Source organism: Leopardus geoffroyi, chromosome B4 (assembly GCF_018350155.1).
Source record: "Leopardus geoffroyi isolate Oge1 chromosome B4, O.geoffroyi_Oge1_pat1.0, whole genome shotgun sequence".
NCBI classification, from domain to species: domain Eukaryota; kingdom Metazoa; phylum Chordata; class Mammalia; order Carnivora; family Felidae; genus Leopardus; species Leopardus geoffroyi.
In genome coordinates this window covers 138,231,993-138,258,512 of record NC_059341.1, presented here as the reverse complement: position 1 = coordinate 138,258,512, position 26,520 = coordinate 138,231,993, and the positions used below count along the sequence as shown (strand labels likewise).

Genomic DNA, 26,520 nt, shown 5'->3' with positions numbered 1-26,520 from the left:
GGGAGGGTGGGAGGTGGGGCGAGCAGCGCCGGGGGGCGGGACAGGACGTGCCGGGAGGGGGCGGGGTCTGGAGGGCCGGAGGCGGGGCGGGAAACGGCCGGGGGGCGGGGTCTAGCAGAAGGCGGTGTGGGGGCGGGGCGGAGTCGGGGGCGGGGCGGAGTCGGGGGCGGGGCGGGGCGGGGCGGGGCCGGGCCGGGCCGGGCGGGGCGGGCGGTGGCCCGGAGGCGCGCGGGCGGCCGCGGCGGCGCGGATCTGCGCTCGTTTCCCCGGACTCGGCAGGCGGGCGGCGGCGACGGCGACGGCGGCGGCGACGCGCACAAAGGCGGATTGTGGCTTCACTGGTGCTCGCGGCAGGCGGCGCCGGGGCGGGGGCGGCGGGGCGCGCCGGGGGCCCCGGCGGGCGCGGCGCGGGCGATGAGCCGGGGCCCGGCATGGCCTCTGCGCGGCCGCCGGGCCGGGCCTGCGCCTCGGCGCCCGCGGCCGCGGGGCTCCGGGCCGGGCCGCCCGCCCTCGCCGCCGCCGCCGCCGCCACCTCCCCCGAGCCTGCGGGCGGCGCCGAGGCCGAGGAGCGCTCGCTGCAGCGCATGCTGCGCGCCATAGCGGAGGAGCGCGGCCGTCTCAGCCTGCGCCGGGAGGTCTGCGGCCTCGGTGAGTGGGGTGGGCCGGGGCCGCCAGCGCCGCGGGTGTGCGCGCCTCGGTCTGTGCGTGCGACCCTGTCTCTGAGCCTGTCTCGTCTCTCTGTGTCTCCGTCTCTGCGCCTCCGTCCGTCTCTGCGTGCGTCTCGGACTCTGGGTGTCTCCGTCTCCGCGCCTGTCTCCGTCTCTCTGTTAACGTCTCTGCGTGTGTGTCTCTATGCGTGTGTCTGTCTCTGTGTCTCTGGCTCTGCCTGTCGTGGCCTCCTCCATGCGCCCCCCAGGTCTCCACGTATGGGTTTTTCCTGTATCCCTGTGTGTTGGTCTCTGATTTTGGTCCCAACAGCGGCTCTGCACACTCACGTCTCTGTATCTCTTCCTCTTTCCCGGGTCACTCGGTGTCTCCCTCTGTCTGTCCCTTCGAGTGTGTCTGTCCATCCTTCTCCTTCCTCTCCGGGGTTGTGACAGGTCCCTTCCTTCTCTAGGAAGCTCTCCCCGGGGTTTCGGTGCCGCTGCGGGGAGTGTGGGCGTGGGATCTGGGGAGACCCTTAGCCCATCACCAGGCGGGGGCGGAACAGGCCCCCAGTGGGCTTTGGGCCGACCTCCCTGCCAGCGTGTCCGGGCCACCGTCCCCCGCTTCCTGAAGCCTTTGTCTTCCCCGCACCTCTCCACACTGCCATTTCTTCCTCTCCCATTAGCTCCAACTGGGGACCTGTTGGGCCTTGGCCCCCCCCCTCCCCCCAACCCACCTACTCAGCGGAGGGAGCAGGGACTGCCGCCTCTCTGGGTGTGATCCTGCTTAGCTGAGGCCCTGAGTCCTACCTCTGCTGGTGGGGTGGGGTGGGGTGGGGGGCACCTGGTATTGTTTGGAAACGCCTGGGGCTGAAGGTGTGGGTGGGGTCTCCCGGAGTGGCTGGGTATGAGGTAATCACTACTGTTGGATCCTGCCCGACCCGAGCCGAGGAGCCCCCTTCCTTGTAGTGTGTGGTTGTCATTTCTTTTCCATGAAAAGACCCCTCCCTTCTTCGTGCCGGCATGATTTCATACCACATTGTCAGCCAACACCCCCCCTCCCCACCCCAATCTGAGCTGGGAGTTTCAGAGGGGGTGGCAGCGTTGTGAAGGAGGGGATGCCAGCCTTGGAGATTCTACCCTTGCCCCCTTCCCAAAGTGCCAGCATATCCCCTCTAAGGTCACACAGCAGCGGGGACATGGCACCCCTAGGGGTCCGGGCCCCTCAGCAGGCCACACCCTGAGTCTAGAGAGGAGAGGAAATGAATCCGAATCCTCGTTTTTGTTTTTTTGTAGTTACCTTAGCAGAAGACTACGTGTCCCCTCAGGAAGCAGGTCCCAGCCCAGCCTGCCCCAGGAATGACCTTTCCTGGAGCGAGGGTGGGCTGCCTTGGAAGTAGGGACGGGCCAGGAAATGGGTTTCTCAGATTTCTTTTCTGATAAGGCGTCAAGACTCAGTGTTGAGCAGACATTGAGGGATCCTCATGAGTTCATTCTAGCGTTCACTGAGCACCTACTGTGTGCCAGGCTGCGTGCCAGGCCCACCTGCCACCTGGCCCAGGATGTCTGGGGTGGGAGGGGTCTGACGGACCATCTGCTCCAAGCCCCTCCGCCCAGTTTGCTCCCAAGCTCCAGGCATCCCCTCCCCACCTCTCTGAGCACCTTCTCTCCTCTGCCAGGCCCCGCCCCCAGGAGCCCAGGGGGCCATTCCCTGAGGCCGATCCTAATGAATTCTAGCACCTGACATTTCCGGAGCTGCTTACCCTGTGCCAGGGCCTTTATGCGCTCTGTCAGTTCCATTCTGACTTGGCCTGATAGGAGTGTCGTCTCCGTTTCACAGATGAGCAGGAGGTTCTGGGAGGGGGGAGGCTTGCCCAGGGAAAGCCAGTGAGGAGGTGGCAGAGCTGGGCTTGACCTGTGGCCAGTCTGACAGCAGAGCTTGCCGTGTCCCTCCACTGCTCCCCAGATGTCCCTGGCCAGACCTCGCCGTGCCTGTCGCCCTGCATCTGGGGAGGAGAAATGCCCCGTAGTTCCCGTGTCTCCTCTCCGGGCACGCGGTCCCCACTCCCACACCCTTCCCCCCTCCCCTCCTCCCTCCTGCCTTACCCACCCCCCAACCCCCGTCCTGAACTCCTGAACTCCTGAACTCTGTCCCTGTGGCGCTCTGATGCTCTGTGCTTTTGTGCCCGCTCTCTTCTCCTCCCGGAAGGCCACCCCTACTCCCCTGCTCCACGCACACCTACAGGGGTCTCTCCAGGCCTCAGCTCCAATGCCACCACCCTAGGGACCCCACCTCCCCTTCCTGTGCCACTGCCTAGGCTCTTTGTGCCCGATGCATGTCTTCTGGATCATCAGGCTGATTGTGGCGCTGTAACAGTCTGTGTGACCGTGTCCCCGGTTAGCAAGCGAGCCCCTTGAGGCCACTGCCCAGTCTGTGACTCCTCAGTGCCCAGCACAGGGCACGTGCAGAGCAGGTACCCAGTAAACATTTAGCAGCACCAGGGAGAGGCTTTCTGGATGAGTAAATAAGGGTATGGGTGTACAGAGAGGAGAATCTTAGCCTCTTAGAAGGGTGCACTTTGTCCCTCTTTCATTTTTCACAAGAGAAATGCTGTGTTCAGAGAGGGCCAAGCTGGCTAGTGACCTAATGCCAGAGTAGAGTCAGGACCCAGTGGGTGGCCTGCCCACCCAGAACGCCGCCCCCAAAGAACCTTCGCGTGTCCAGTAGATCGCCCGGCCCTTTCTTCTCCACTTCACAGCTGTGACAACCTGTTACGTTCCTGCATTTAAACCTCCCAGATTGTTGCCGTGGTTGTTCAATTAACGCCGAGGCCCTTGAGAACCATGCCATGTTCTCTGAGGTTGTTTTGAAGGTGGGAGGGAGCCTCTGGTGGAGACGCTTGACCCTGCACACACTGTTGTCATTTCTGAGTCACAGCGTCTGTCTAAGAGGGGAGAAAGCGACTGCTTCTCCCCCCCTCCCCCCGCCCCAGGGATTGTCACTTGGCTGTGATGATGAAAGGCACCTCGTGCATCCAAACCTGTCTTTTGAATCTTCTCTCCGGCCGTGTCTGCAGCGGAGACGTGTTTTGCGTGTCAGGCAGGGGGATCGGGCCTGGTCCTGCCCGCTCGTGCCTGGTGGGAGGGCACCGCTGAGTAGGGGAGAGAAGCCGGGTGCGCGGGTGACTCAGCCGGAGGAGAGACCCTGCTGGAAGCAGCCAGGGCTGTGGCTCCTCCGAGCAGGATTGTAGGGTTTTATCCACAGGAAGCTGCTTGGGATTCCAGGCAGCTCCAGGGACTCAGATTCTCGGGCCGAATCTGCGGTGTGATGCAGACATCTGGACCAGACGCCTCCTCCCGGGGCTTGGGCTCTCTCCCGGGCCCTGGACGTCAGCTGAAGCGTCCCGTACCGGGAAGGCTCCCTCTCAACAGAGGCAGCACCCCGCTGACGTTCAACGGGGCCGCGTGGACTTGACCTGGCCCGTGGACAGGCGCTGGGAGGGGAGGGGCCTACATCGTGCTGAATGTCTTTGGGCTCTGCCTGGGCCGAACACCTTTCAGAGCGGCTCTGCCTGGACCGATGTCCCCTTTTAGGTGGCCTAGGGCATTCTGTCTCTGGCCGGGCGTGCTGGGGGGGGGGGGGGCGGCGGTGAGAGGAGTGTTCCGTGTTCACTGTTTCCTTTTATTCTTGAAATCGTCCTATAAGGTGGGTATCGGTACGCTCTTCTCTTTGTCCTGAGGACCAGATGCAGGTTTCGAGGTGAAGTAACGTGTCCCCGGGTCCGTGGCTGGTAAGTGGCAGGATGCGTCTGAGCCTAAGCTCTCAGCGGCGTTGGGACCCACCCATACCTGTCCTCAGGGTGCTGGTGGTCCAGTCATCACAGGTGTGCGCAGGTGGATTGAGGAAGGGCCCAGGTGGAGGCATGAGAGGTTCCCTCAGGGGCCACAGAGGAGGGAGCCACCACGGCTGCTCAGGGGGATTGTGCAGTGTGGGGCCTTTGAGAGGGGCCACGGCAGGGCAGGACTTGCCTGGGCGGAGGCGGGGAGGCTGGCCCGGCTGGAAGGAGAGTGGAGGCTGCAGCAGTGGTCTGGGCCCTCGGCCCGGCCTCGGGGGGTTTTGTGGCCATTGACTTGGGCTGCCTGCCCTGTGCCCGTCACACGGCAGCTGCAGTCATGCCCATGGGCGTAGAGTCTGTTGGCACCCCATTTTGCAGGTGAGAAAAGCAAGCTTCAGGAAGCCAGGCGAGTCACCCAAAGTCATGTCGCTGGGAGGTGGCAGAAGTGGGATTTGTGGCGTTCCAGCTGCGGCCCGTCAGATGCCGGTAGCCATCCTGCAGGGGGTTCGTGGAATGAGCCAGAAGGAATGAAGTGGGGAAACTGCCTTCCAGGGAGCCTGCCAGCCTGGCCCTTTCCCATTTTGCTAGGTGCGGCGTAGCTGGGCATCGGTGGGGGGGGGGGAGGGGGTTTAGTGGGAGGTGTGGCTGGGAGGGAAGACCAGGGGGCTGAGCCTCTGTGAAGTGGTGACCCAGAGTCTGTGGCGTCACGGGAATTGCAGGAGAAGTGACAGCTTCACGGGCAGCGTGAGGAGCAAACGAGACAGGGCAGGTCCAGACCCTACACGGAGTCGGACCCCAGCCTTGCTTTTGCTGTTGCTGTTACAGAGGATACAGAGCACCCGGGCCGGTGCCCGTGCATGGAATTGGGGTTGTGCTTGTGCGGTCCCTGAGGACAGTTCCCCGGGGTTCCCTGGGGCCCCACGCTCTCCAGCCCAACCGAGGCAGGCTGGGCCGGGTCTGGGCCCGTGCTGTGGGGAGGAAGTGTAACCGTTTGCGTGGTGAACGGTGCCTCTTTCGGTTCCTGGGCCTATTTTTAAGGCCTGTGGGTTCCGGCCTCTGTCCGTTTCTGGGGCTGGAGGAGGCCGCCCTGTGGTCTCTCCTGAGGCAGGGACTCTGTGTCCTTTCAGGGAAACCTGAGGACTTTGGACCTCACACTTCAGAGACCAGGCAAGGGGCGCCTGAGGGCTCAGTCGGTGGAGCGTCCGATTTTGGCTCAGGTCATGATCTCGCGGTCCATGAGTTCAAGCCCCACATCGGGCTCGCTGCTGTCAGCACAGAGCCCACTTTGGATCCTCTGTTTCCCCCCCGCCCCTCCCCCACCTGTGCAGGTACGCGCACTCTCTCTCTCTCTTTCAAAAATAAATACACATTAAAAATAAATAAATAAATGAGGAGACCAAGGGTCACATCTGCAGGGCTGTCTCTGCAAGGCAAGAGTGTGAGAGGTTGTGTGGCCTGCCCAGGGTGGGTGCCGTGGCCCCTCATGGCCGTATTTGCCTCCTTCCCCGAGCCTGGAAGCCTCGGGAATACCCGCTGAGCCGTGAGGCCACTCAGGAGAATCCGCATGCAGGATACTTGTTAAAAAAACAGCCTCAGACGCCCAAAACCAAGTTTTTTTTTTTCCATTGAAAAAGTGTTCCACGCACATTACAGAAACTGGAAAATTTAAGAGGATGGGAAAAAAAATCACAGTTCCAATCATACAGAGACGACCGTTAACTTTGCAAAGGCTTGCTTTCCAATCCTTCTAAAGCCTTCTTAAAGAATACTCGACATTCCAGACACAAAGTTTCCTAGTCACGCTTTCTTTTTTTAAATTTTTTTTTTTTTCAACGTTTTATTTATTTTTGGGACAGAGAGAGAGACAGAGCATGAACGGGGGAGGGGCAGAGAGAGAGGGAGACACAGAATCGGAAGCAGGCTCCAGGCTCTGAGCCGTCAGCCCAGAGCCTGACGCGGGGCTCGAACTCATGGACCGTGAGATCGTGACCTGGCTGAAGTCGGACGCTTAACCGACTGCGCCACCCAGGCGCCCCATCCTAGTCACGCTTTCTTACTCAAAACTCCTGAAGCATCTTCCGTGTTGTTCAAACGAAACACCGTCGCCACGACCGCAAGGTCATTGGGTGGCTGTGCCCTCGTTTCCTGGTTTGGGCTCAGGCAGCAGAACGTCCTGTGGGTCACAGCCCGGCCTGGGGAAGCCCAATGGACAGGAAGGATCCAGAAGTCCACCGGCCCGACCCTGTGTCTGCACAGACAGCGGGGTGAGGCTCAGAGAGGACCCTGCCACAGGTGGACCACAAGGGGCAGGGTGCCTGATCTGACCCACCTGTAGCCCCCCGCACAGGTGAGAGAGAGAGCTGATTAGCGACAGGGCAGAGGCAGAGGCTCCCTTATTTTCCGTTTGTAGTGACAGGGCCAGGACGTGTGAGGGGGAGAAGCTCAAGTGCACCCCTTTCAGGGCCCCCGTCGGCTACAGACGGGGGCTGGGATGTTGCTTTTGGACCTACAGGTAAGGGGTTGGAGCGGCTGGAGTTGAGCCCACAGCGGTGGGGGCCAAGGTCGGGGGCCACCCAGCTTGGAAGGAGCCTTTGCCCAGCCCAGGCTGGGCGGCAGGAGCATCAGCTCAGTTAGAGAGGGACCCCCTCCTTTTAAAAAGGGAATCCTGGGGCGCCCGAGCGGCTCAGTCGGTTAAGCGTCTGACCCTTGCTTTCGGCTCAGGTCATGATCTCACGGTTCTTGAGTTCGAGCCCCAAGTAGGGCTCTGCGTTGCTGGTGTGGAGCCTACTTGGGATTCTCTCTCTCAGAATAAGTAAAGAAACTTTGAAAAGAAAAAAAATAAGTAAAAGGGAGTCCTGTGTCTGACATGACATGAGACAAACATCCGGCCAGCTTGAGTTTTTAAAAGAATATAGGGGCGCCTGGGGGCTCAGTCGGTTGAGCGTCCGACTTCGGCTCAGGTCACGGTCTCACGGTTCGCGGGTTCGAGCCCCGCCTCGGGCTCTGTGCTGACAGCTCGGAGCCTGGAGCTGCTTCGGATTCTGTGTCTCCCTCTCTCTGCCCCTCCCCTTCTCACGCTCTCTCTCTCTCTCTCTCTCTCTCTCAAGAATGAATAAACATTTAAACAAATTAAAAAAATATATATATACATATATATTTCCCTCCCTTGAACGACCAGCAAATACTTGAAAAATGTCTGTTGGCAAAGCAGAGAAGAGGGGGCTTCCCCTCTTCTGAAAGGGGGGTTTTCAGGTTTTTGTCGTGTTGGTGGAGTTGTTGTTCCTGTTTATCTTTCAGGTAAAACCCCTTTGCTTTTGGATGTGCTTTGAAAAATCTTGAAAAACGCCTTTTAGACTTGGGTGTCTTAAGACAGTGCGGAGGCGGGATCCTCTCCCTCCCTCGCGGAGGAGGGAAACGCTCCCTCTGCCTGGGTCTGGCCTCACCCTGTCTGCTGGAGATCTGCGCCTCTCTGTGGCCCTTGGGGGGGGGAGGGGGTGGCTCTCCGGCGGCTTCCTGACCCCTTGACAGAATCAGTGCCCCTGCCACTCCGCCAGTCCCACCAGTCCCGTGGCCCTCAGGCTGCAGCCTTCATGACCAGCAGGTCCCCAGCTGCGTTTGCGGGGCCTCCCTGGGTGATGCCAACACGGTGCCACCTGCCCGATTCCAGATTCCTCCCGACCCCAGGAGGAGGGGAGCGGCCCCCACGCGGCGGGGCTCTGTGCAGCTGCAGGGCGCAGGGGTGCGGGCCTGTCTGCGCAGAGGCGCTGCGCCCGGGAGCCTGCCGGGGAGGCCACGAAGCCCGCTTGCTCCCGCAGAGGGTGGGAGCCAGAGCAGCCACGGCCCCGTACAACCCTGTGGCGAGGGGTGTTCGCCCCGTTGGCAGGAGAAAACGGCGAGGCCCAGAGAGGCTGGGGCGCTTTGTTCAGGGTCGCAGAGCAGCGAGGGTGGGACTCGAGGCTGTGGCCTGTGCGCTCTCGCGCTCAGACGCGCCGTCTCCCCAAGGGGAGGCGTTTGGCACCCACTCACCCGGTGGCCTCGCCCGGTCTGGTGTGTGAGCAGGAGCCAGGCCGCCTGGTTTCCACAGTGAGGGGAAGGGGATCGTGACACAGACGGATGTGGGACTGGCCCCTCCTGAGCACGCGGCTGTGCGGCCCAGGGCCGTGACCCAGACCTGGGGGGGGGCGGGGCGGGGGGGGAGCAGGTCCCCGGGGGGCTGGGGAGGGTGCATTGGGCGTGTCCGTGCGCTAGGGGACGTTGGCATTGGTGCGCAGAATGGATGCTGTCATGTGGCCTTGAGTCCCTCTCGCCAGGCTGTGTGTCCGCAGGGACACAGTGCTTGGAGCGGGCGGGCTGTGGACGCCTTGCAGGGCTGACCTAGGCCTCTGGGGCTCTGTGACCTGCCCCCACCCAGGTAGCCTGTCGAGGTGGGGCCCTGGGCCGTGGCCAGGGCCACGAGCAAGTGGTCTCCTGCCCGGGCAGCGGGGTGGGGCGCAGGTGGGCGCGAGGGTGGCCGGTCACAGCTCCGGTCTGGGATGGGGCGCCTTGCGCGTGTGTCTGGGAGCCTCGGTGACCCTGCAGAACCGCAGCTTGTCTCATAGGCTCTGTTTTAATGTGTCAGAGCGAAGCAGTGAGTCAGGAGTTCGAACAAGGCCACAGCAATGACGAGCTCACAGGAGATGGAGCTTTGAATGTGCAGCTACTCTTGGGCCATAAGTGCTCCGGCAGGATTGAGGTATCTGGGAGCAGTTTGTGGGGAGTGAGGTGTGGCGTTGAGTGACAGTGGCCGCGGGGCATTTGCAGGCGCTGCCGCTGCTGTTCTGGAGAGTCCAGAGGATCGCTTTTGGGAGCCTCGGGCCAAGGACCCCTCGGGCGGATGCCCTGCCCCGTGAGAGCGACCTGGCGGTCAGGGTCAGGGTTTATTTTTCACTATGCCCGGGGCCTCATGCAGAGCCCGCTCTCGGAGCCGGTGCTGATCCGCCCTGGCATGGATTCCAGTCCCAAGTGCCAAGGCCCATTATGGCCCTTCTGGGTAACCTGGGTCAGGTGCCTCTGTTTCCCGCACCGCGAAGTGGGTCATTAGGGAGATCCCGGATGTGACCGAGGGTTGTAAACGCGCTTCGAGGATTTCACGGCGCCGTGCATGTGTGAGAAGGGGTCGGGAGTAAAGCGCTTGCTGGTGGAGGCTCTGGGCGACCGTCAGCGCTTCCTTCCGTGGTGTCTGTCCTCTGAGGGAGCTGGAAGCCGGAGGTCGGTCATCATGACGTATTTATTTGTTCAGCCTTCGCTGGTGCCTGCTGGGCCCCCCCCCCCTCCCCCCCGTGCTGGGTACTGGGTCATCCTGCCAGCAAGGTGTGCCAGCAAGGTGTCTCGTCCTGGAGGGGAGGGACACCCAGGCAGGTGTGTGGAGCCGGTGTGCAGAGGCCGTGGCCTAGAGCTAGGAGCGCGGCTCGGAAGGCAGCCCTGGGCAGGAGTCTGGTCCTGCCGCCTACTTGGAACTTGACGTCAGACGGGTGACTCGAGCTGCGAGCTTCACGTTCCTCATCAGCTGAATGGAAGCAGTGACTTTACCTCACAGGGTGTCTGAGCTGGAGTGTGCATCGGAGGCGGAAGGGATCAGGTGCTCGGGGTGCAGGTGGCCTGGGGCGGTGGGGGGAGGTGACAGCTGCGGTGTCAGCACAGACAGGCTTGAGACCAGCACGGCCGGGGGCAGAGACCCTGCGGTGGGGGGACTGGCAGGCTGAGGCTACGTTGGAGTTTGGCCAGGGAGGAAGGGCGGGGGACCACACTGCAGACTTTGGGGGGGCTGTCTGGAGGGCCTGGCTCATATGGTGAGGAGGACGGGGAACCGGGCAGGGGTGTGGGGATCTGGCCACCTTGCATCACCGAAACCCCATGCTTCCCGGAGGACTGGCCAGGCCCGTGGGGAGGACTGGCCAGGCCCGTGGGATCCCTCACGTGGGGACCCGTCTGACCAGTGCTTCCCCTTCCAAGGGCCTCGTCACCACAGCCGGGCACCCCGGGCAGCTCCTTTGTTTGTCTTCTGTGCCCCGAGGCAGGGTCTTCAGCCAGCTAGGAGCACTGAGAGGCACTGAGAGGCACGAGTTGGTGAAAGGCCTATTGAGGGGCCACAGAGGCCTATTCATCCCGCCCCGGCTGCAGGGGTGTGGGGGTGGCCAGGGGCCAAGGTCTCCCTGGGACTCTCCCCAAAGAGGCTAGTTGACCTCCCACCTTTGGGAAGGGGCCAGGCGGAGCAGAGGTGTGCTCTCAGGAGACCCCTCCCCACAGCAGAGAGACTCCGCCCCACTCCCTCCCCGCCGTGGAACCCTTCAGGGCTCCCCTGGCCCCTGCCAGCATGGAGGCCCGGAGGCCCCATTCAGTGGGGTCCTCTCCAGCTCTGGCTCCCACTGGGCATCTTTACCCCTGGGCCCCTTCCCCAGCCGGCCTCACCGGGCATCGCCCCACAGGGGGGCCTTGAATGTACTTCCCCTGCCCTCGCCCACTTAACCTGTAGGTTTGAGCCCTCACATGAAATCCCTCCTCGGGGGAGCCTCCCTAGTGCTCCTGACCCTTACTGAGGCAGTATTAACACTCGTGTGTGTGTGTGTGTGTGTGTGTGTGTGTGTGTGCGCGCGCGCACGCGCGCGCGTGGGTGAGTTGTGGATAAATCCTCCCTCCCCTGATGCTCCGGGGGGCAGGGGCCGCCCCACACCCCGCACTGAGCATCCAGCCCCTACGAGTGGCACCCCGTGCCTTTTGGCTCCAGATTAAACAAGGTGTGGATGGGAGTGACCTTGGACAACCGTGTCCTCACTGGTAAATAAAACCTGCTTCACGCAGTGTTAACGTCGGCAATACAAGTATTCAGCACAGTGCCCAGCACTCGGTAAACCCTCGGTGTTATTTCAGTTCAGAAGTGTTTATAAACATACGACAGAGTATGTGACAACCAGGAAGAGTCATTCCAGCACTCTGAACACGAACCACCGTGGGCCTTTGGTTTACTTCCTTCAGTCTGTCTTAGGCTTATTCATTTGCTTATTTGTGAGGGGGGGAGGGGAAGAGAGAGAGGGAGAGGGAGAGAGAGAATCCCAAGCAGGCTCTGCGCTCTCAGCTCAGAGCCCGAAGTGGGACTCGATCTCACAAACCATGAGATCCTGGCCTGAGCCGAAACCCAGAGTCAGACATCTAACCGAATGAGCCACCCAGGCGCCCCTTCTGTGACTTTTAGAACAGAACACGCTCAGGGCACTGAACTCGAAGGGTATGAGGAGAGTCCTCGTGAAGAAGGCCCCTTTCTCTGTAGCCCGTCTTGGGACGCCGTGGTGGCACCAGCGAGGGCGTGAATAACGTTCGCTCACCCGCCAGCGTCCTGGGGAGGGCTTCCCGTGTATCCGCTCATTAAAACCCCCAGCAACCCCGAGAGGTGGATTCCATTCTTACTGTGGTTTTACACGTGGAAAACAGGGGCCTGGGGTCTGCCAGGCACCGGCCAGAACCGCTGGAGCCCGGCGCCCGCCCTCCTGTGCCTCCGAGCGCCAGCGTTCGGTCGCGGCCGGCTGTCCCGTCAGCAGGGGGGTACCCCTCGGGCTGCTTTGCTGCTCACTTTATCCTAGAGACCTTTCCTCACCGGCACAGGTAGAGCTCTTTCCCTTCTCGTGGAACAGCCTCATCGCAGCCCGCTCTGTAAACCATCTCTGACCTCTGGCGTGACTTCCCTGTTGAGGGGACCATTCCAGTATTTCGCAAAGGGCTACAATTAGTTACATTATTTGGGGCAAACCCTCGGGAGGAGAACTGCTGGGTGGAAGGTATGAGCATTTGTGGTTTTTGTTCCCCGCCGTGTCCGCGGAGATCATTACCCGTTCTCCTTCTGCTGCCAGACGCGAAGTCCTGTTCCTCGGCATCGCCTTCACCCGGGGGTGTTGTCAGGTGTTTAGATTTTTGTAGATCGAAGAGGCAAAAAGTAGGCGTTTGTGGTTTTCATGTGACATTCCTGTAATTGTGTAAGTGGAGCCTGTTTTCACGTTTGAATCTCCCCTCGCCGTTTGGATCTGCCTTTGCTTTGCATCCTGTTTCATTTTGTGTGCATTTGATGAAACTTGTTATTTATTAGGGAAAATCAACCTCAGTTAAGCGGTCCAGTAATTTTGGGGCGCCTGGTGGCTCAGTCGGTCAAGCGTCTCATTTCAGCTCAGGTCATGATCTCCCAGGTCGTGAGTTCGAGCCCCACATTGGACTCTGTGCTGACAGAGCGGAGCCTGCTTTGGATTCTGTGTCTCCCTCTCTTTCTGCCCCCCCCCCCCCGCCCCCAACGCTCATTCTCAAAAATAAATAAACATTAAAAAATTTAAAAAAAGAGTTCCAGTAATTTTTCTGGTGTGTTTTTTTCTTTTGTTTATGATGCATGTGGTGCTTTTTTGTTCCCCCCATAGAAATATTTTATTTTTATGTAGTTTGATTAATCTTTTCTTTGAAATCTTATGCGGTCTATTTAGAGAGGCTTTTTCATCTCTGAGAATAAAAAAAATTCTCTCACAGTTTATTTATTGATTTTTTTACGATTTTACTTTTAACATTAAAAGTAAATGTTTTCTGGAGTTTATTCTGGAGTTTATTTTGGTTGAGCACAGACCCAGCCTCGTTCTTTTTCCTTAGCCTGCCAGTTGCCCCAAGACCAGTTGCTGAAGGGTCCGTCTCCAGCCTGCTGGTTTGAAGCGCCATGTTTATATAAACTAAATTACGGTGTGTTTTTTCCGTGTTTGCTTTCTGTGTTCTTCCCTTGATCTGTCTGCTGATGTGCTATCACCGTGTTGCTTTCATTAACCAGTTCGTTCATGTCACTTGCTTATTCAGTTAGCCAATATTGATTGCTTCCTGTAGGCTGAGCACTCTTCTAGGGACTAAGTATGCAGCCGCGAACAGTATGATCACAGGGGAAAAGTATTCATACCTTCACGGAGACCTTCACGGAGCTTACGTTCTCATGGGGCATCTCTGTCCTCCTAGGGGTAGGTGTTGGCAAAGCGTGGGCCACTTCTGGCCTGATGGCTGTTTTTGTGTAAATAAACTTGTGTTCGAACATAGCCATGCCCATTTCTTCACATGTTGCTCTGGGTGATTTTGTAGTTGAGACAGGACCATATGGTCTGCAGAAGCTAAAATATTTTCTGTCTGGACCTTTTCAGGGAAGGTGTGTTGACTCCTGTCCTAAGGAGAGGCCGAGAGCAAAGTAAATAAATAGGTAGAATACGGATGGTGTGCTACAGTGCCAGGTTCAGGAAGCTGGAGAGGAGAGGTTGGGGTGGGGTTTGCAGGCTTTAGTCGGGTCAAGGGCTTGGAAAGGCTTCCCCGAGAAGGTAGGTGTTTGAGCGAGGTGCTGGAGGGAGGCCAGGAAGCACTTGATGGAGATTCGGAGGAAGTATCCCCCGCAGGGAGGATTTTAAGCAGGGAAGGGACAAGAACTGATTTCACAGGACCAGTTAGAAAGCCGTACCAGTAACGCAGGCAGGCAGGCGAGGGTGGCTTGGGCCCGGGTTGGAACAGTGGTTCCTGAGAGATGGTTGGATCCCAGGTTTGTGAGAAGATGGAATCCATGAAATGATACAAAGTCACAGTGGCAGGGAAAACAAAGGAAGCAGTGGTAGAAATGAACAAATGTGTACATTAACAAACCTGCCCAAGAAAATGATGGAAAAGTTTTTGTTGGAGTCAGCTTCTGGTTGAGACGGTAGCCGGAAGGTGATGCAGGGTCGGGACGTTTCTCGGTTTGTTTTCTAGCATCCGGTGAGCCTCGACGTTGTATTTGCCACAAGTCTGTGGGTTAACAGGTCCCCGCTCTCTCCTCTGTTCTTGACCTCGCTGGTCAGTTTCTGTCCTGCGCGAGGCGGACGAAGGCACCCCACGGCCCCGGGCAACACCAAAGGGTGATGATGGGTGGTTGGGGCTGTTAGTAGTGCCTGAGGGTTTTTAGCTTTTTCCGGTGTGGTTTTTAACAACGATAGGAACTCTGTCCCCACATGGTTCTTCCCGAAGTGTCCTGGCCGTTCGCGCTAATTCGGACACATTCTCTTGGCATTTTCTGTTGGCTCATGTTAGATTACCAAGTCGCTCCCTCTGTGATTTGAATATTCCCAGCTAAGATCTCGGCAAACCTGTCAATTATTCAAGTCTTTGAAAAAAAACTCTGAACGGAGCATTTCTTCCCGTTACACCTTCTGCCTGGACTTATACTTATGACTTCTAGTGTTTGAATCATTTTTCAGTTGAGTGTTTTGCATTTTCCAAGTCAGGTATAATGTCATCTGTAAGTCATGATAATTTTACTGGACTTTCACGATTTCTATTCTTAATATTTTGGTTGTCTAATTGCAGTGTCTAGTATCTTATCTAGTACCTCATTATACTGGATTGTGATAATACTTAATTTGTCTCCAACTTTTTCTACTTGAGCTGTAGACCATGTTTAAGGATCTACTCATTCATTCCTATTTTATGGAGAATTAAAAAAAAATTTTTTTTAACGTTTATTATGTATTGAGAGACAGAGAGAGAGACACAGAGCATGAGCAGGAGAGGGGCCAAGAGATGGGGAGGCACAGAACCCGAAGCAGGCTGCAGGCTCCGAGCTGTCAGCACAGAGCCCGACACGGGGCTCGAACTCACAGACTGTGAGATCATGACCTGAGCCGAAGTTGGTCGCCCAACCAACAGAGCCACCCAGGCGTCCTGAGAAATTTTTTTTTTTTTTTAATTTTTTTTTTTCAACGTTTATTTATTTTTGGGACAGAGAGAGACAGAGCATGAACGGGGGAGGGGCAGAGAGAGAGGGAGACACAGAATCGGAAACAGGCTCCAGGCTCCGAGCCATCAGCCCAGAGCCCGACGCGGGGCTCGAACTCACGGACTGCGAGATCGTGACCTGGCTGAAGTCGGACGCTTAACCGACTGCGCCACCCAGGCGTCCCGAAAAATTTTTTTTTAAATCAAGAAGGGATATTGTATTTTACTGAATGTTTTCTCAGTACCATGGAAATGATCACGTGTTATTATTATTATTATTTTTGATCTGTCAATATATAGTGCATATATGGATGGATTTCCTAATAGGGGACCGTTTTTGTATTAGATTAAATCCTGCTTGGAAATGGCATATGCTTTTTAGTATTGCTTCGAAGATTTTTGTGTTGCTGTCCACAAGCATGTGCTTTCCTGCATGCACATGTATATGCATGCACTATTTTTGGAATCAACATTATGCTGCCTTGTTAAAAAGAATTTGCAGATTTCTTAGGCTCTAAAAATGTATGAGTCGCACTGGAACTAGCTGTTTCTTGAGGCTCTGGTAGAATTGCCCTCTCAAAAACATCTCTTGGCCTGCTACTCGAAGTACCTTTTTTAGAAGTGGCTCTCGGACAGTTTTCTCTGATGTAATACACGGTTCTCATTTTTAATGGCTGTGAATGTTTTACTCGGGGTGTTGTTACAACGGCTTGCTTATTAAGCCACGTGGTTTAATGGTCTTAAAGTGGACGGGGGTGATTTCAAGGAATGCCTCCCAAAATCTAATTCACGATTTTTCAAAGGTCTGGTCAGTGGACAATAATTTGCCGGAGGCAGGGGAAACAGTCGGACCCCTTGGGAGCTGACGGCTATGAGTTCTTCCCATGTGGCCCATCGTCATTATTCATGGATCAGTATTTGGAAATTCACCTGCTTGCTAAAATGTATTGGTGGCCACCAAATCAGTACTTACGGTGCTTTTGTGATTAATTGCAGACATGCGCACAGTGGTGAAAAGTTTGAGTTGCCTGACGGGTGCAGGTTACCCCCCTCCCCGAGGTCGAACAAGGTGACATTCTGCTTCTGCCTTGTCTCAGCTCATACGGTACACGAGTGTCCTTTTGCGGTGGATTTAGTGCCTGTATTTTGCATTTTTGTGCTTTGTGTTGGTGATTTTGCTGTTGAAAACAACACCAAGGGGTGCCCGGGTGGCTCAGTCGGTTGAGCATCTGACTTCAGCTCAGGTCGTGATCTCATGGTTCGTGAGCTCGAGCCCTGCTCCCAGTGAGCCCCACTTCTCTCTCTCTCTCTCTCTCTCTCTCTGCCCCTCGTTCACGTGCGCCCCCATCTCAAAAAATAAAAATAACAAATAAAGCAACCCCAAGCATAATGCTTCAGTCTGTCTGGTCCCAGGCATGAGAAGGCTGTGACGGGCCCTTGTGGAGAAGGTCTGTGTGTTAAGTGAGCTTCGCTCAGGCGCAAGTTACTGTGCTGTTGGCCTGCGTTCGGTGTTGACGAATTGACAATGTATTAAATCAGGTGTCCTGAAACAAACACACATAAAACAAGGTTGCGTGTTGATTGGTGGACGACAGTGTGTCCAGAGGCTTGCGGAACCTAACTGGGTGGGTATCCCCTTAGGCGCGCTGGTGTGGCTCTGCCAACCCCGTGCTGGGGTGACAGTGTGACCCCGCTGACCCCACGCTGGGGTGACCCTGCTGACCACGTGCTGGCGTGACATGGCCAACCCCGTGTTTCTGGCTACTTTAAAGAACATAACAGGGCGCCCGGGTGGCTCTGTCAGTTGGGCATCTGACTTCAGTTCAGGTCATGGGCTCACTGTCTGTGAGTTCGAGCCCCGCGTTGGGCTCTGCGCTGACGGCTCGGATTCGGATTCTGTGTCTCCCTCTCTCTCTGCCCCTCCCCCGCTCACGCTCTGTCTCTGTCTGTCCCTCAAAAACGAATAAACGTTAAAAAAAAAATTTTAAAGATGCTGCTTTAGGACCCCGGGCCAGCAGGGGAGGTGGCCCTCGGGCGGGGGGCTGTCTGCAGTGTTGCCCAGGTGAGAGGCCCAGCATCAGGGGCTGCCTGTCTCCCATAAGTCCCTCCACTGGGTTCAAGGGTCCTGAAAACCCGCTGGCGAAGGAGACAGGGACACAGGGGCGGGGAGAGTGTTGCAGATGAGGGAGCTCCCTGCTGCAGTGGCAGCTGCCTGGCTTGTGACCCAGGGGATCTCTTGCGGGGCAGGCCTCGAAAAGGCCACGTTGCTGAGAGAGATGTGCAAAGCAGCAGCGCAGAGGGTCCCCACGAACCCATGTGTGGACGGAACTTTACAGCTTTGCAAAGGACGCTCTGTTGGCCTCTCACCCCGTCCTCACCGTCGGTTCCGGGAGGCTGGCAGGTGAGACTCATCTTACGGACGGAGTCACTGAGGTTCAGAGAAGTTGCGTGAATTGGCTGCCTGGCTAGTGCGGAGTAGAGCTGGGACCTGAACTTGGGCGTGCCTGCAAATTCTGACACCGCATGGTGCCTCCAGGAGCCAGAATTCTCGCCCAGTCTGGACTCTCGACACTAGCTTTGGACTTGGAGCGCGAGGTCTCCGAAGACTGGCGGGGGGAGGGGGGGTCCCTTCTCCACCCCTGTCCATTCTCTCTCTCTCTCTCATCAGCCCTATGACATTCACCAAAAGTTGTACCTTCACGGGAAAAGGGGGTGTCCTCTTCCTGTTAGCAATACTGGAAATAAAATACAAGCAGAAAGGAAAAGATAGTCCCTATCGGGTCCAGCAGCTCCCGTCACTCTCGTTGGTACTTTCTTGTGGCCCCCCAGCTCTGGGCAGCGTGTCTGCGGCCGAAGCCCTGGGCTCTTCCCCGAACGTCGGATTACACGCCATCCTGGACCTGCTACAACTTTTTATTGACGTCACTAGGGCCTGATTCACGTAAAACAAACTGCACGTGTGTAAAGCGGAAGCCCTGATGGGGTTCGTGGCTGCGCGTACCTGGGGAGCCACCACCACGAGAGGCAGAACGTGTGGGGACACTGGCCGTTTGCTGCTTGTCCCTGCAGGCAGAAACCCGCGTAGCCGTCTACTCTTGTCTTCGGCAGGTCTGGAGATGCATCCGTAGCATTGTGTGGATCAGAGTTTGTTTTTACTTTCAGTAATAGGCCACTGACTGGCTGTGTCACGTCGGTCCGTTTTCCTGGCCTCCAGTTTGGGGCTGTCACGAATAAAGCTTCTAGGAATATCTGTGGCCCGGTGTTTACGTAGACACGTCTCATCTCTTGGGTGAGTACCTAGGAAGGGCTCAGTCGGTGGCAAACACGTATGTTTGTAAGACCCCGCCAGTTTTTGTAAGTGGGATTTTTGTAAATACCAACCCTGCCCTCTTAAGAACGACAGCTCGTTCTTTGTCATGGATTTTTCATTACCAGTGGGATTAATGTTTTCCCACATTTTTGTTAACTGGTTATGCTACCTCTTTGGGTGTTTCGCCCATGTAGCTGTTAGGGTCTTAGGCATTTCCTTCCGTAACTTCTGTGATGTGAGTTCCTCCTATATTACGGACGTGTGTTGCTCGACTGCGGATTTCTCTCTCCTGGTTTTCGAGTTCCCTTTGATTTTCGTTTTGCTTCTCTGGGACACGAGGGCAGTTTCAAGCGTTCCGGAGGACAGCTCTTGACCTTTGTGATTTCTCTTCCCGCTCTTTGACTTTGAGCGTCCCGGGGGGTGGAGATGGTCTGGGGGTCTGTGCCCCCGCCGTGTCGCCCGTGGCCCCCTTCTGGCGGCTGTCCTGGTGGTTCTTTGACTTGAACACCTCTCCCGCCTCCCGGTGGGACCTTCTTCACCTTGTGTTAGCGTGAGGTGTGCGGGGCTTTCCCTGACGGTTTGAGTTTCTTCCTGCGGGGCTTGTTGGGTTGGTACTAAGATGACGTTAACGGCGTCCGTGGCGTAGACCGAATTTCGAAGCCCCTTGTTCTGTTCAGAGATCGGCGCTGGGTCTCCTAACTTGCACGTGCCGGGCGCCTGGTGGCAGGCTGGGCGAGGGTCAGCCCTCTCCTCTTCTCTCCCATCGCATCTGCTCGGTGCACACAGTAGGCCTACCCACCCCACGCACTCGTCCTGCTTCCACCATGGAGTCATTGCTTTGGGCCCTGGGGAGCCCAGCAAGTGGGGCTTCTTTGGGGCTTGTTAAGTCCGGGACCTGTGGCTGACAGAAGGTGGCCCGGGCTTCAGCCGGAGGGTCCTGACTGGGCCACTTCCCTGCTGTGGGCACCAGGGCGAGTTGCCCACCTCACTGAGCCCGTGAGGTTGGGATGAGCCATTAATTTTGCCAGCATTCATTGAGCGCCTCCTGTGTCCTCAGCTCTTTTCTGGGCTCCGAGATCTGGCAGTGACCGTGGTGACCCAGACGACGTCCCTGCTCCCGGGATGCGTTCCTACAGTGGAGGACAGACAGCAGCCAGAAGTGCAGACACCGGGGGGCAGGATGGTCGTGATGCAGTTAAATAAGATGTGGTATGACAGGAAGAACCCTGAGGGCACGTTAGTAATACGGGGTCAGGAGAGGCTCCGTGATGAGGCAGCATTTCAGCTGGAACCGGAATGCAGCGAGGACCTGCCTGGACAGGGGTCCCAGGGCAGACAGGTGGAGGCGTGGGCTGGCGCCGGGCAGGGGCGGGACTGTCACCGGGGGGTTGTGGGAACTCTAGGTTTTGTTCTGAATTCTGGGGGAAGGTTCTAAGGGGGGCAGGAAGAGATCCTTCAGTAAAGATCCCGTGGCTGTGGTGTGGAGGGTGGGCTGTTGGCGGGGGGGGGGGGGGGGGAGTGCAAGTGGCAGCTGGTGTGTCCCAGCAGAGGTGGCGCTCGCTGGGGTTGGGGGTTGAGGGGAGGGGGGGGACGGCTGGGCACGTGGCACCCACAGACCGCTGCCGGCCACCAGGCTGCTGGGGGTTTGGTGGGGGGCATTTGCGTGCCGGGCCCAGCACCGTCCCCTCCGAGAGGTTTGGGTGTGGCCGGTGGAAAGTGGGGGACCCCGGAAGGGTGAGCTTTGGGCCGAGCCTTCGTACGAGGCGTGAACTACTAGCCGGCCGTCTGCTTTAGGCTCCGGGGCCCGCGGACTTTACTCCTGGGCCGGGGTGGACGGGGTGCGACCAGAGTGTTTTTAGCGCCGTGAAGCAGGGAAACGGGGGCCCCCTCGCCTGGCCCCTGCTGCGCCCCTCTATCGAGGGCAAACGGGTGCTTGTTTTGTGCCACCCCTGGAACTTTGCTCCTGAAGCCAGACTCCATCCCCCGCCCGGGAAGCCTTCCGTCCTCTGCGCTCCTCGGGCGCGACAGCTGCTCACCGGGCATCCGGGTCCTTCGTTCCGCCAGGTTGCCCAGCATAGCGCGGGGGCGTTTGTCAAGAGCCTGAGTGCGGGTCCGAGGGGTCTGCGGCTGCATCAGCTTCTAACTGTGAACTTGAGAGGGTCCTTGAACCTCCCGACGGTGGGTTTCTTCTCCTGTGCGGTGGGCGGTGAAGACAGGGCGCTGTGACTCTTGAAGGGCTCCCCCACGTGGGGCTCCTCGCCCACGACCCACAGGTGGCAGGCGCGTCACGAATCACAGCCGGTGGCCTGCTCGTCATCCCTGACACTGACTGGGTGCCCAGCTGGCACCGGGTCACTGCCGGGTGACTTGTATCAGCACAGCGAAAGGGATCCCCCGCGGAAGGACGCTGACAGCCAGCTTCTGCCTCTCCGTGGCAGGTGGCGGGGTTTTGAGCCGCAACTCCAGCAACTCACGGCCAGAGTTGCTTCTGGGGAGTTTTCCAGGGCTGACGGGGCGCCTCCCCTCGCCTCTGCAGGCACCCGTAGTGCCTGAGGTGGGCGTGGTGGGAATTTCAAAGCAGTGATGACACCCGGTGGGCTTGGTTCCACCTGGTGCCGGTGCGCCTGGGGCCGACGGGCAGGCTCCCTGACCCGGACCCCCGATCAGAAGGCCCCTTCTGTCTTCCTCCCTCTGGGAGCCAAGCAGGGCATGGGAGTGGGTGGGCCACAGACTGCGGGCGGCGGCCTGGCAGAGGGCAGAGGCTGGTTTGGAGCCCCGGTTCTTTGGTCTCGGTGTGGCTGAAATGAACAAAAGCCCGGGGTTTTCTGCGACTCAGTCTTCCAGAGCCTCACGGCTGACCCCACGGGAGACCACAGTCCTGTGTTGGGGGAGGGGGCCGGCACGGGCCGGCTCTCGGGTCCCCCATCTCTAGGGGTGGGGATTAGGTCTTTTCTGGCATCCCAAACCCAGGACGAGGTCACAGTGGTGGAGTAGTTTCTGGAAAAGAGAGGAAGAAACCAGCAACAGTTTAATCTTTTGAGTTCGTGAGAAGCAGCCCTGTCGGGTACCTTGAAATTTCGTCGGGTCTGCCCAGAAAGGAAGGAAGCCCACCGTCGTAGACCCCGCTCTGTGCCAGGCACGGGCTCTGTATGTGCCGCTTCCCGGGCGGCTCTCGGTCAGTCGACATTCGCTGTGAGGAACCTACGGACCAGAGGGTCCCAAACAGCCTGCCTGCCGTCACCCAGCAAGTGGCAGAGCTGGAGCGGGCACCCAGGTCTCGTGCGGGAAGGACGATGACAGATTTATGTATCCCGAAGAAAAAGTATTTGTAACGAAAGAAAGAGTCCCCCCCGAAGATCAGGCAAGAACAGATCTGGCGTGAAAGGCTCCGCTGCGTGCAGGGGTGAGGGAGGGGGTGGACGCCTTCCCTGCTTTGTGCCTGCGGCCGGGGCTGTTCCTTTAAGTCGGGTTCTCCGTGGGAACTGCCGCAGCCTGGGGTGGGGGTGGGGGATGCTGGCCGAGGGTGGTGCCAGCCTGCCTGAGCTCCCTCCGGAGCCTGAGCCGTCGTCAGCTCCCAGCCCAGACAGCGGTGACGCTGACTCTCCTCAGGGCCTCCCTTCCCTCCGAAGCTGCTGATTCATCCACGCTGAGTCGCCGGGGCTGTGGGGCTGGGAGCCGGGGCTCTCGGGCTCTGCTGGGTGGAGGCATTGGGCCTGCTGGGAGGTGGCCCTGAGCCCCGGTCCCCTGGCCGGGGTGGGGGTGGCGGTGAGGGAGCAGGGGGCTTAGCGCATCGCAGAGAGAGCTCCAGCAGATTTCCAAGCAGACATGCAGGTTGGGGGTTGGGAGTGCGGAGAAGGCGGGGGAGACAGGGCTTGGCCAAGGTCACACGCCAGGGCCGGGTTGGCCCGTCCTTTCTCAGTCTTCTCTGGCCTCCCCGCTGCAGGGTGCTTCAAGGATGACCGCATCGTCTTCTGGACGTGGATGTTCTCTACCTACTTCATGGAGAAGTGGGCGCCGCGGCAGGACGACATGCTTTTCTACGTGCGCCGGAAGCTGGCATACGCGGGCAGCGAGGGCAGCGTGGACGGAAGGAAGGTGAGCAAGCCCCTCCGGGCCCAGCCCCGCATCCCTGCGGGGTCCGCTCTTAGCCAGCCGCGTCGGCCTCCCTGCAGTCCTCACGCAGGTGACCAGGGGAAAGTGATGCCCACGGAGCACTGCTGGGTGCCAGGGGCCGCGTGGAGACGGCCACACATGCCCGCTGGTCTTCGTGACCCTGGAAGGGCAGAGGTTCCATCACAATTGTACCTTCGAGGAAGCAGGTTCAGAGGCGAGGTGATTTGGCCGGCATCTCCCAACGGAGCAGAGATTTGACCCCGGGGCCAGGGTCGGCCCTGGCCACGGGCAGGATGCCGCAGCTCAGAGATGATGCTGGCAGATCTGAGCCCTTACCGTGCAGCAGACACGTTACCTGTCGTGTCCTCCCCGCCACCGGACAGGTCCGACGGGGAGACCAAGGGCTCCAAGGCGATGTGACTCACCTAGGGCGTTCCCTCCACTAAACCGAAGTGCGTGGACGAGTTTATAAGACAAACTTCGCACATGTCTAGCTCGTAAAACGTTTAAGCGACTTGTATGCCAAACGTGGAAATGCGTCGTTTTCCTTTCTGCCCCAAACTGGGAGGGCTGTGGAGGCGGGTCTGGAGCTCACAGACCCCTGACTCCAGGTGCAGTGGCCTCTGACCCCTCGGCCACGGCCTGTGAGCTGTGGCCCGTGTGTCAAGTGCGGGGAGCCCCCTCCCTGCCGTGTGCCTGTTGGGCGAGCCTGGCACTCACAGCATAGGTGTTCTGCGAACGGACAGGCCTGGTGGCTGCTGCAAAGGAGACGCTGTGATTGGGTGCTGCCGGAGTGAGAGCCGACGCAGGAGGACCCAGGGTTGGGTGGGGCCCTTGGGCATCCGCGTGGCGCGGCAGCCGGCTGTGTACCCGGAAGTGCGTCACACAGAGCCGGGCGACACGGCAAATCCGGTGACGGGAAGGGGTAGAAGTGGTCGGCAGAGGCCACTTGGGTGAGGTGAGTCTGCAAGGATGGAAGGAGGTTCCCTAGCAGGAGGGGCGATGGCCCAAAGGGGGGGCCTGCAGCCGCGTGAAAGCCCCGTGCATTCAGGTGGCCGTGGGTGGTAGCGTGCGGCCTGGGCACAGAAAGGTGGGGGGCGAAACGAGGTAGGCGCAGGCCAGACCGTGTGGAGGCTGAAGGTCGTGGCCAGGAGTTGGGGCTGATCCCTGAAGCTCTGATAAAGTGAGGAGGGGGGTGTGGTCAGAATGCCACTTAGCAGGCTCTCGGGCTGGAGGGGTTGGAGCAGAAACGAGGGAGGGGGTCAGGTGCGGGGGCACGGACATCAGGTCGGGACGCAGGGGCGCGGTCAGCGGGTAGGGTGCAGGGGCGCAGTCAGCGGGCGGGGTGCAGGGGTGTGGTCAGCGGGCGGGGTGCAGGGAGGCCAAGGAAGTGGGCTCAACTAGCAGGGCTTCAGGTGACCGAATGTGGGCCAGGTCCCTGACTCGGGCCCAGGGTGAGTGCGGTGCCCTCACAGGAGGGGACACGGGGACGCAGTTGAGTGTGGGGCAGGTTGAGTGCTAGGTGCCCGTGGGACATCAGACGACGATGTCTTCTGGTGGTGATCTCCTGTCTGAAAGTCAGAGAGACCAGGGACAGGATGTCGGGTCAGGACCACTGGCTCTGAGATGACACCTGGGGCCGTAGGCATGTGTGGGAAGCGGAGGGAGACTTTGAGGTGTGCCGGTCAGAGGGCCTGGGGCCGAGCTCTGAGCTAGCCTGAAGCCAGAGGGACCAGCAGGAGACCCTGAGCGGCTGGCTGGAGAGATGGGGGTCCCAGGAGAAGGGGGCATGGCCAGCGGGGACACGGGACCTGACGAGCCAAGTCCGGCAGGGTGAGAAGGGGGGCAGGGGGTGCCCTCCGGGAGGGACGAAGAGAAGGCCCCAGTTGGTGGAGTTGGCGGGGGCAGGTCTTGGTGGAGAGGTCCATGAGCTGAGCACCTCGGGAGCCTGGCCCAGGGCTCCTCTACCCCGGGTCACCACGCCCGTCCTGTTGGGGGGGTGCATCTGGGAGATCCGCCATTCCGGCTTTGTCTCCCCGTGACTTGCCATGTGACTCTGGCCGATCAGTTCCTCCCCGGGGCTCAGCCTGTCCGGGGGAAGGGGGCTGGGCAGATGCGCACTAAGGCTAGGGTCCTCTGATTGCACACACCTGGGAGACCAGACGTGTGGGACGGCGTGACCACATAAGTCCCCTGGCAGAGAGGGTGGTGAGCACCGAGGGAGCCTCACTGGCTGTGACCCTCACTGTGGGAATGCTTTTGTCGCTCGGCGCAGCCCAGGGGCACAGGCTCACGTGAGAGGAAACGGGAACCACCGAGCATTCTGCCCAAGGGCACGCCGCCAGGGGACCGCAGGGCCGTGGCCTCTGCGCTCCAGCAGGCACCACTCGGGCCTGCCGGCCTCTGCTGGAGTTCACGTTGCAGACATTGGGAGTCTTTTCCCAAAGGCCACCTGCTCAGATCAGAGGCTCTAATAAGGATCTGAGACTCGCAGCTGGACCTTGAATTTTGGGGCGGGGGGAGGCCCCAGCTCTGGTTAGAGATGGTTTTCTCAGCCCTACCCAGCCTTGAACTCTCCGGGAGGCAGGCGGGAGAACAGAGAGGCCAGGTCCCAGGCATGTTCCCAGGGGGGCCAGGTGAAGAGGTGGGAAGGAAAGTTTCTTGGATCCAGGACTGAGGAGTTTGGGGACCAAGTGCAAACTCTCGGGAAGGTTTGGGGAGCATGTGGCAAGTCCAGCTGCCCCCATGCTAGAATGTTCCATTGAACACCGCAGTGAGCAAATGCAGAGGCCCCTCCCCCTCCGCACTGGGAGCACAGAAGTGACTCAGACCTGGCCCTGCCCTGGGGGAGGGGGGGGGCTGCAGTCTGTTGGGACACACAGACGGCACAACCGGGGACACAGGGCGGTCGGTGCTGTTGTAGTGGGAAGAACGGGGGCGGGGGTTAGGGGGAGCCCACAAGAGAAGGCGGTGACACCTGGCCTCAGCGTTGTAGGACAGAGTGAGGGGACCGCGGTGGCCCAAGAGCATTCCCACTGGAGGGACCAGCGCACGTGGAGCTGGAGGGGGCGCCAAGCACCTACCAGAGCGGACTGGGTGGCGTGTGTAGTGTTGGGAGGGCAGGGGGCGGGCGGCGATGTGGGGAGATCCTGCGGGCCTCAAGGGTGCAGGGTGGGCAGGGAGGGACACACAGGGAGAGCCGACAGCCGTTCCCAGGCAGCCCCTCCGCCCCCACCGCCCAAAGGAACAGAAAGGGAGGAAAGCGCTGGGCAGGCGCAGTGTGGGCGCTTCCGCGGCGGCGCCTGCGCGCTGAGGCTTCTCTGCGGCAAGCCCACCCCCTCCCCCTTCCTGCGGCTGAGCTGGTACCCGGTTGCCATAGCGACCCGCGGGGGGGGGGAGGGGGGCTTCCGGCGCTCGGCCGGTGGTGGCGGGTGGCAGGGTGGACAGCCCCCTACAGGCAGGTTGCACGGAAGCCGTGTGGGTGGGACGGGAGGCTGGGCTCCCCACGTCCTGCTGCAGGGCCCGAGGGACGCCCCCCCCCGCCCCCCCCCCCCGCCACAGGCGCACTTCGTGACCGCCCGGGGGTCGCATCGCTGGAGTCCGCGTCCGCGTGAACACCTGCCCACCCAGTAGTGGGGCGGGGGTGGGGGGGAAGAGCCCCGGAGGTCACGGCCACGCTCATCCGTGCCCATCCTCGCAGCCGGCAGAGACTGAGCCCGAGGTGGACGTGGAGGTGTACCGGCGTGACTCCAAGAAGCTGCCGGGCCTCGGGGACCCTGACATTGACTGGGAGGAGAGCGTCTGCCTGAATCTCATCCTGCAGAAGGTACAGGGGTGT

At 59.4% G+C, this 26,520-nt stretch overlaps 1 protein-coding gene across 4 annotated transcripts in view; it reads left to right on the top strand.

Moving 5' to 3' along the window:
• The window catches only part of KIAA0930 (KIAA0930 ortholog), a 38,895-nt gene that overhangs the window by 463 nt on the left and 11,912 nt on the right, over positions 1–26,520 (top strand). For 2 of the 4 annotated variants that reach the window (XR_006709211.1, XM_045465382.1), the window contains exons 1-3: positions 481–648; positions 22,513–22,664; positions 26,383–26,508. Coding sequence is in view for 3 of the 4 variants with exons in the window: in XM_045465382.1 (XP_045321338.1) it covers positions 585–648; positions 22,513–22,664; positions 26,383–26,508 (342 nt within the window). In the remaining variant the exon portion in view is untranslated. Of the gene's footprint in view, positions 1–480; positions 649–4,992; positions 5,069–22,512; positions 22,665–26,382; positions 26,509–26,520 lie in introns of those variants that run through there. The other 2 variants (XM_045465386.1, XM_045465385.1) reach the window with 2 other exon arrangements.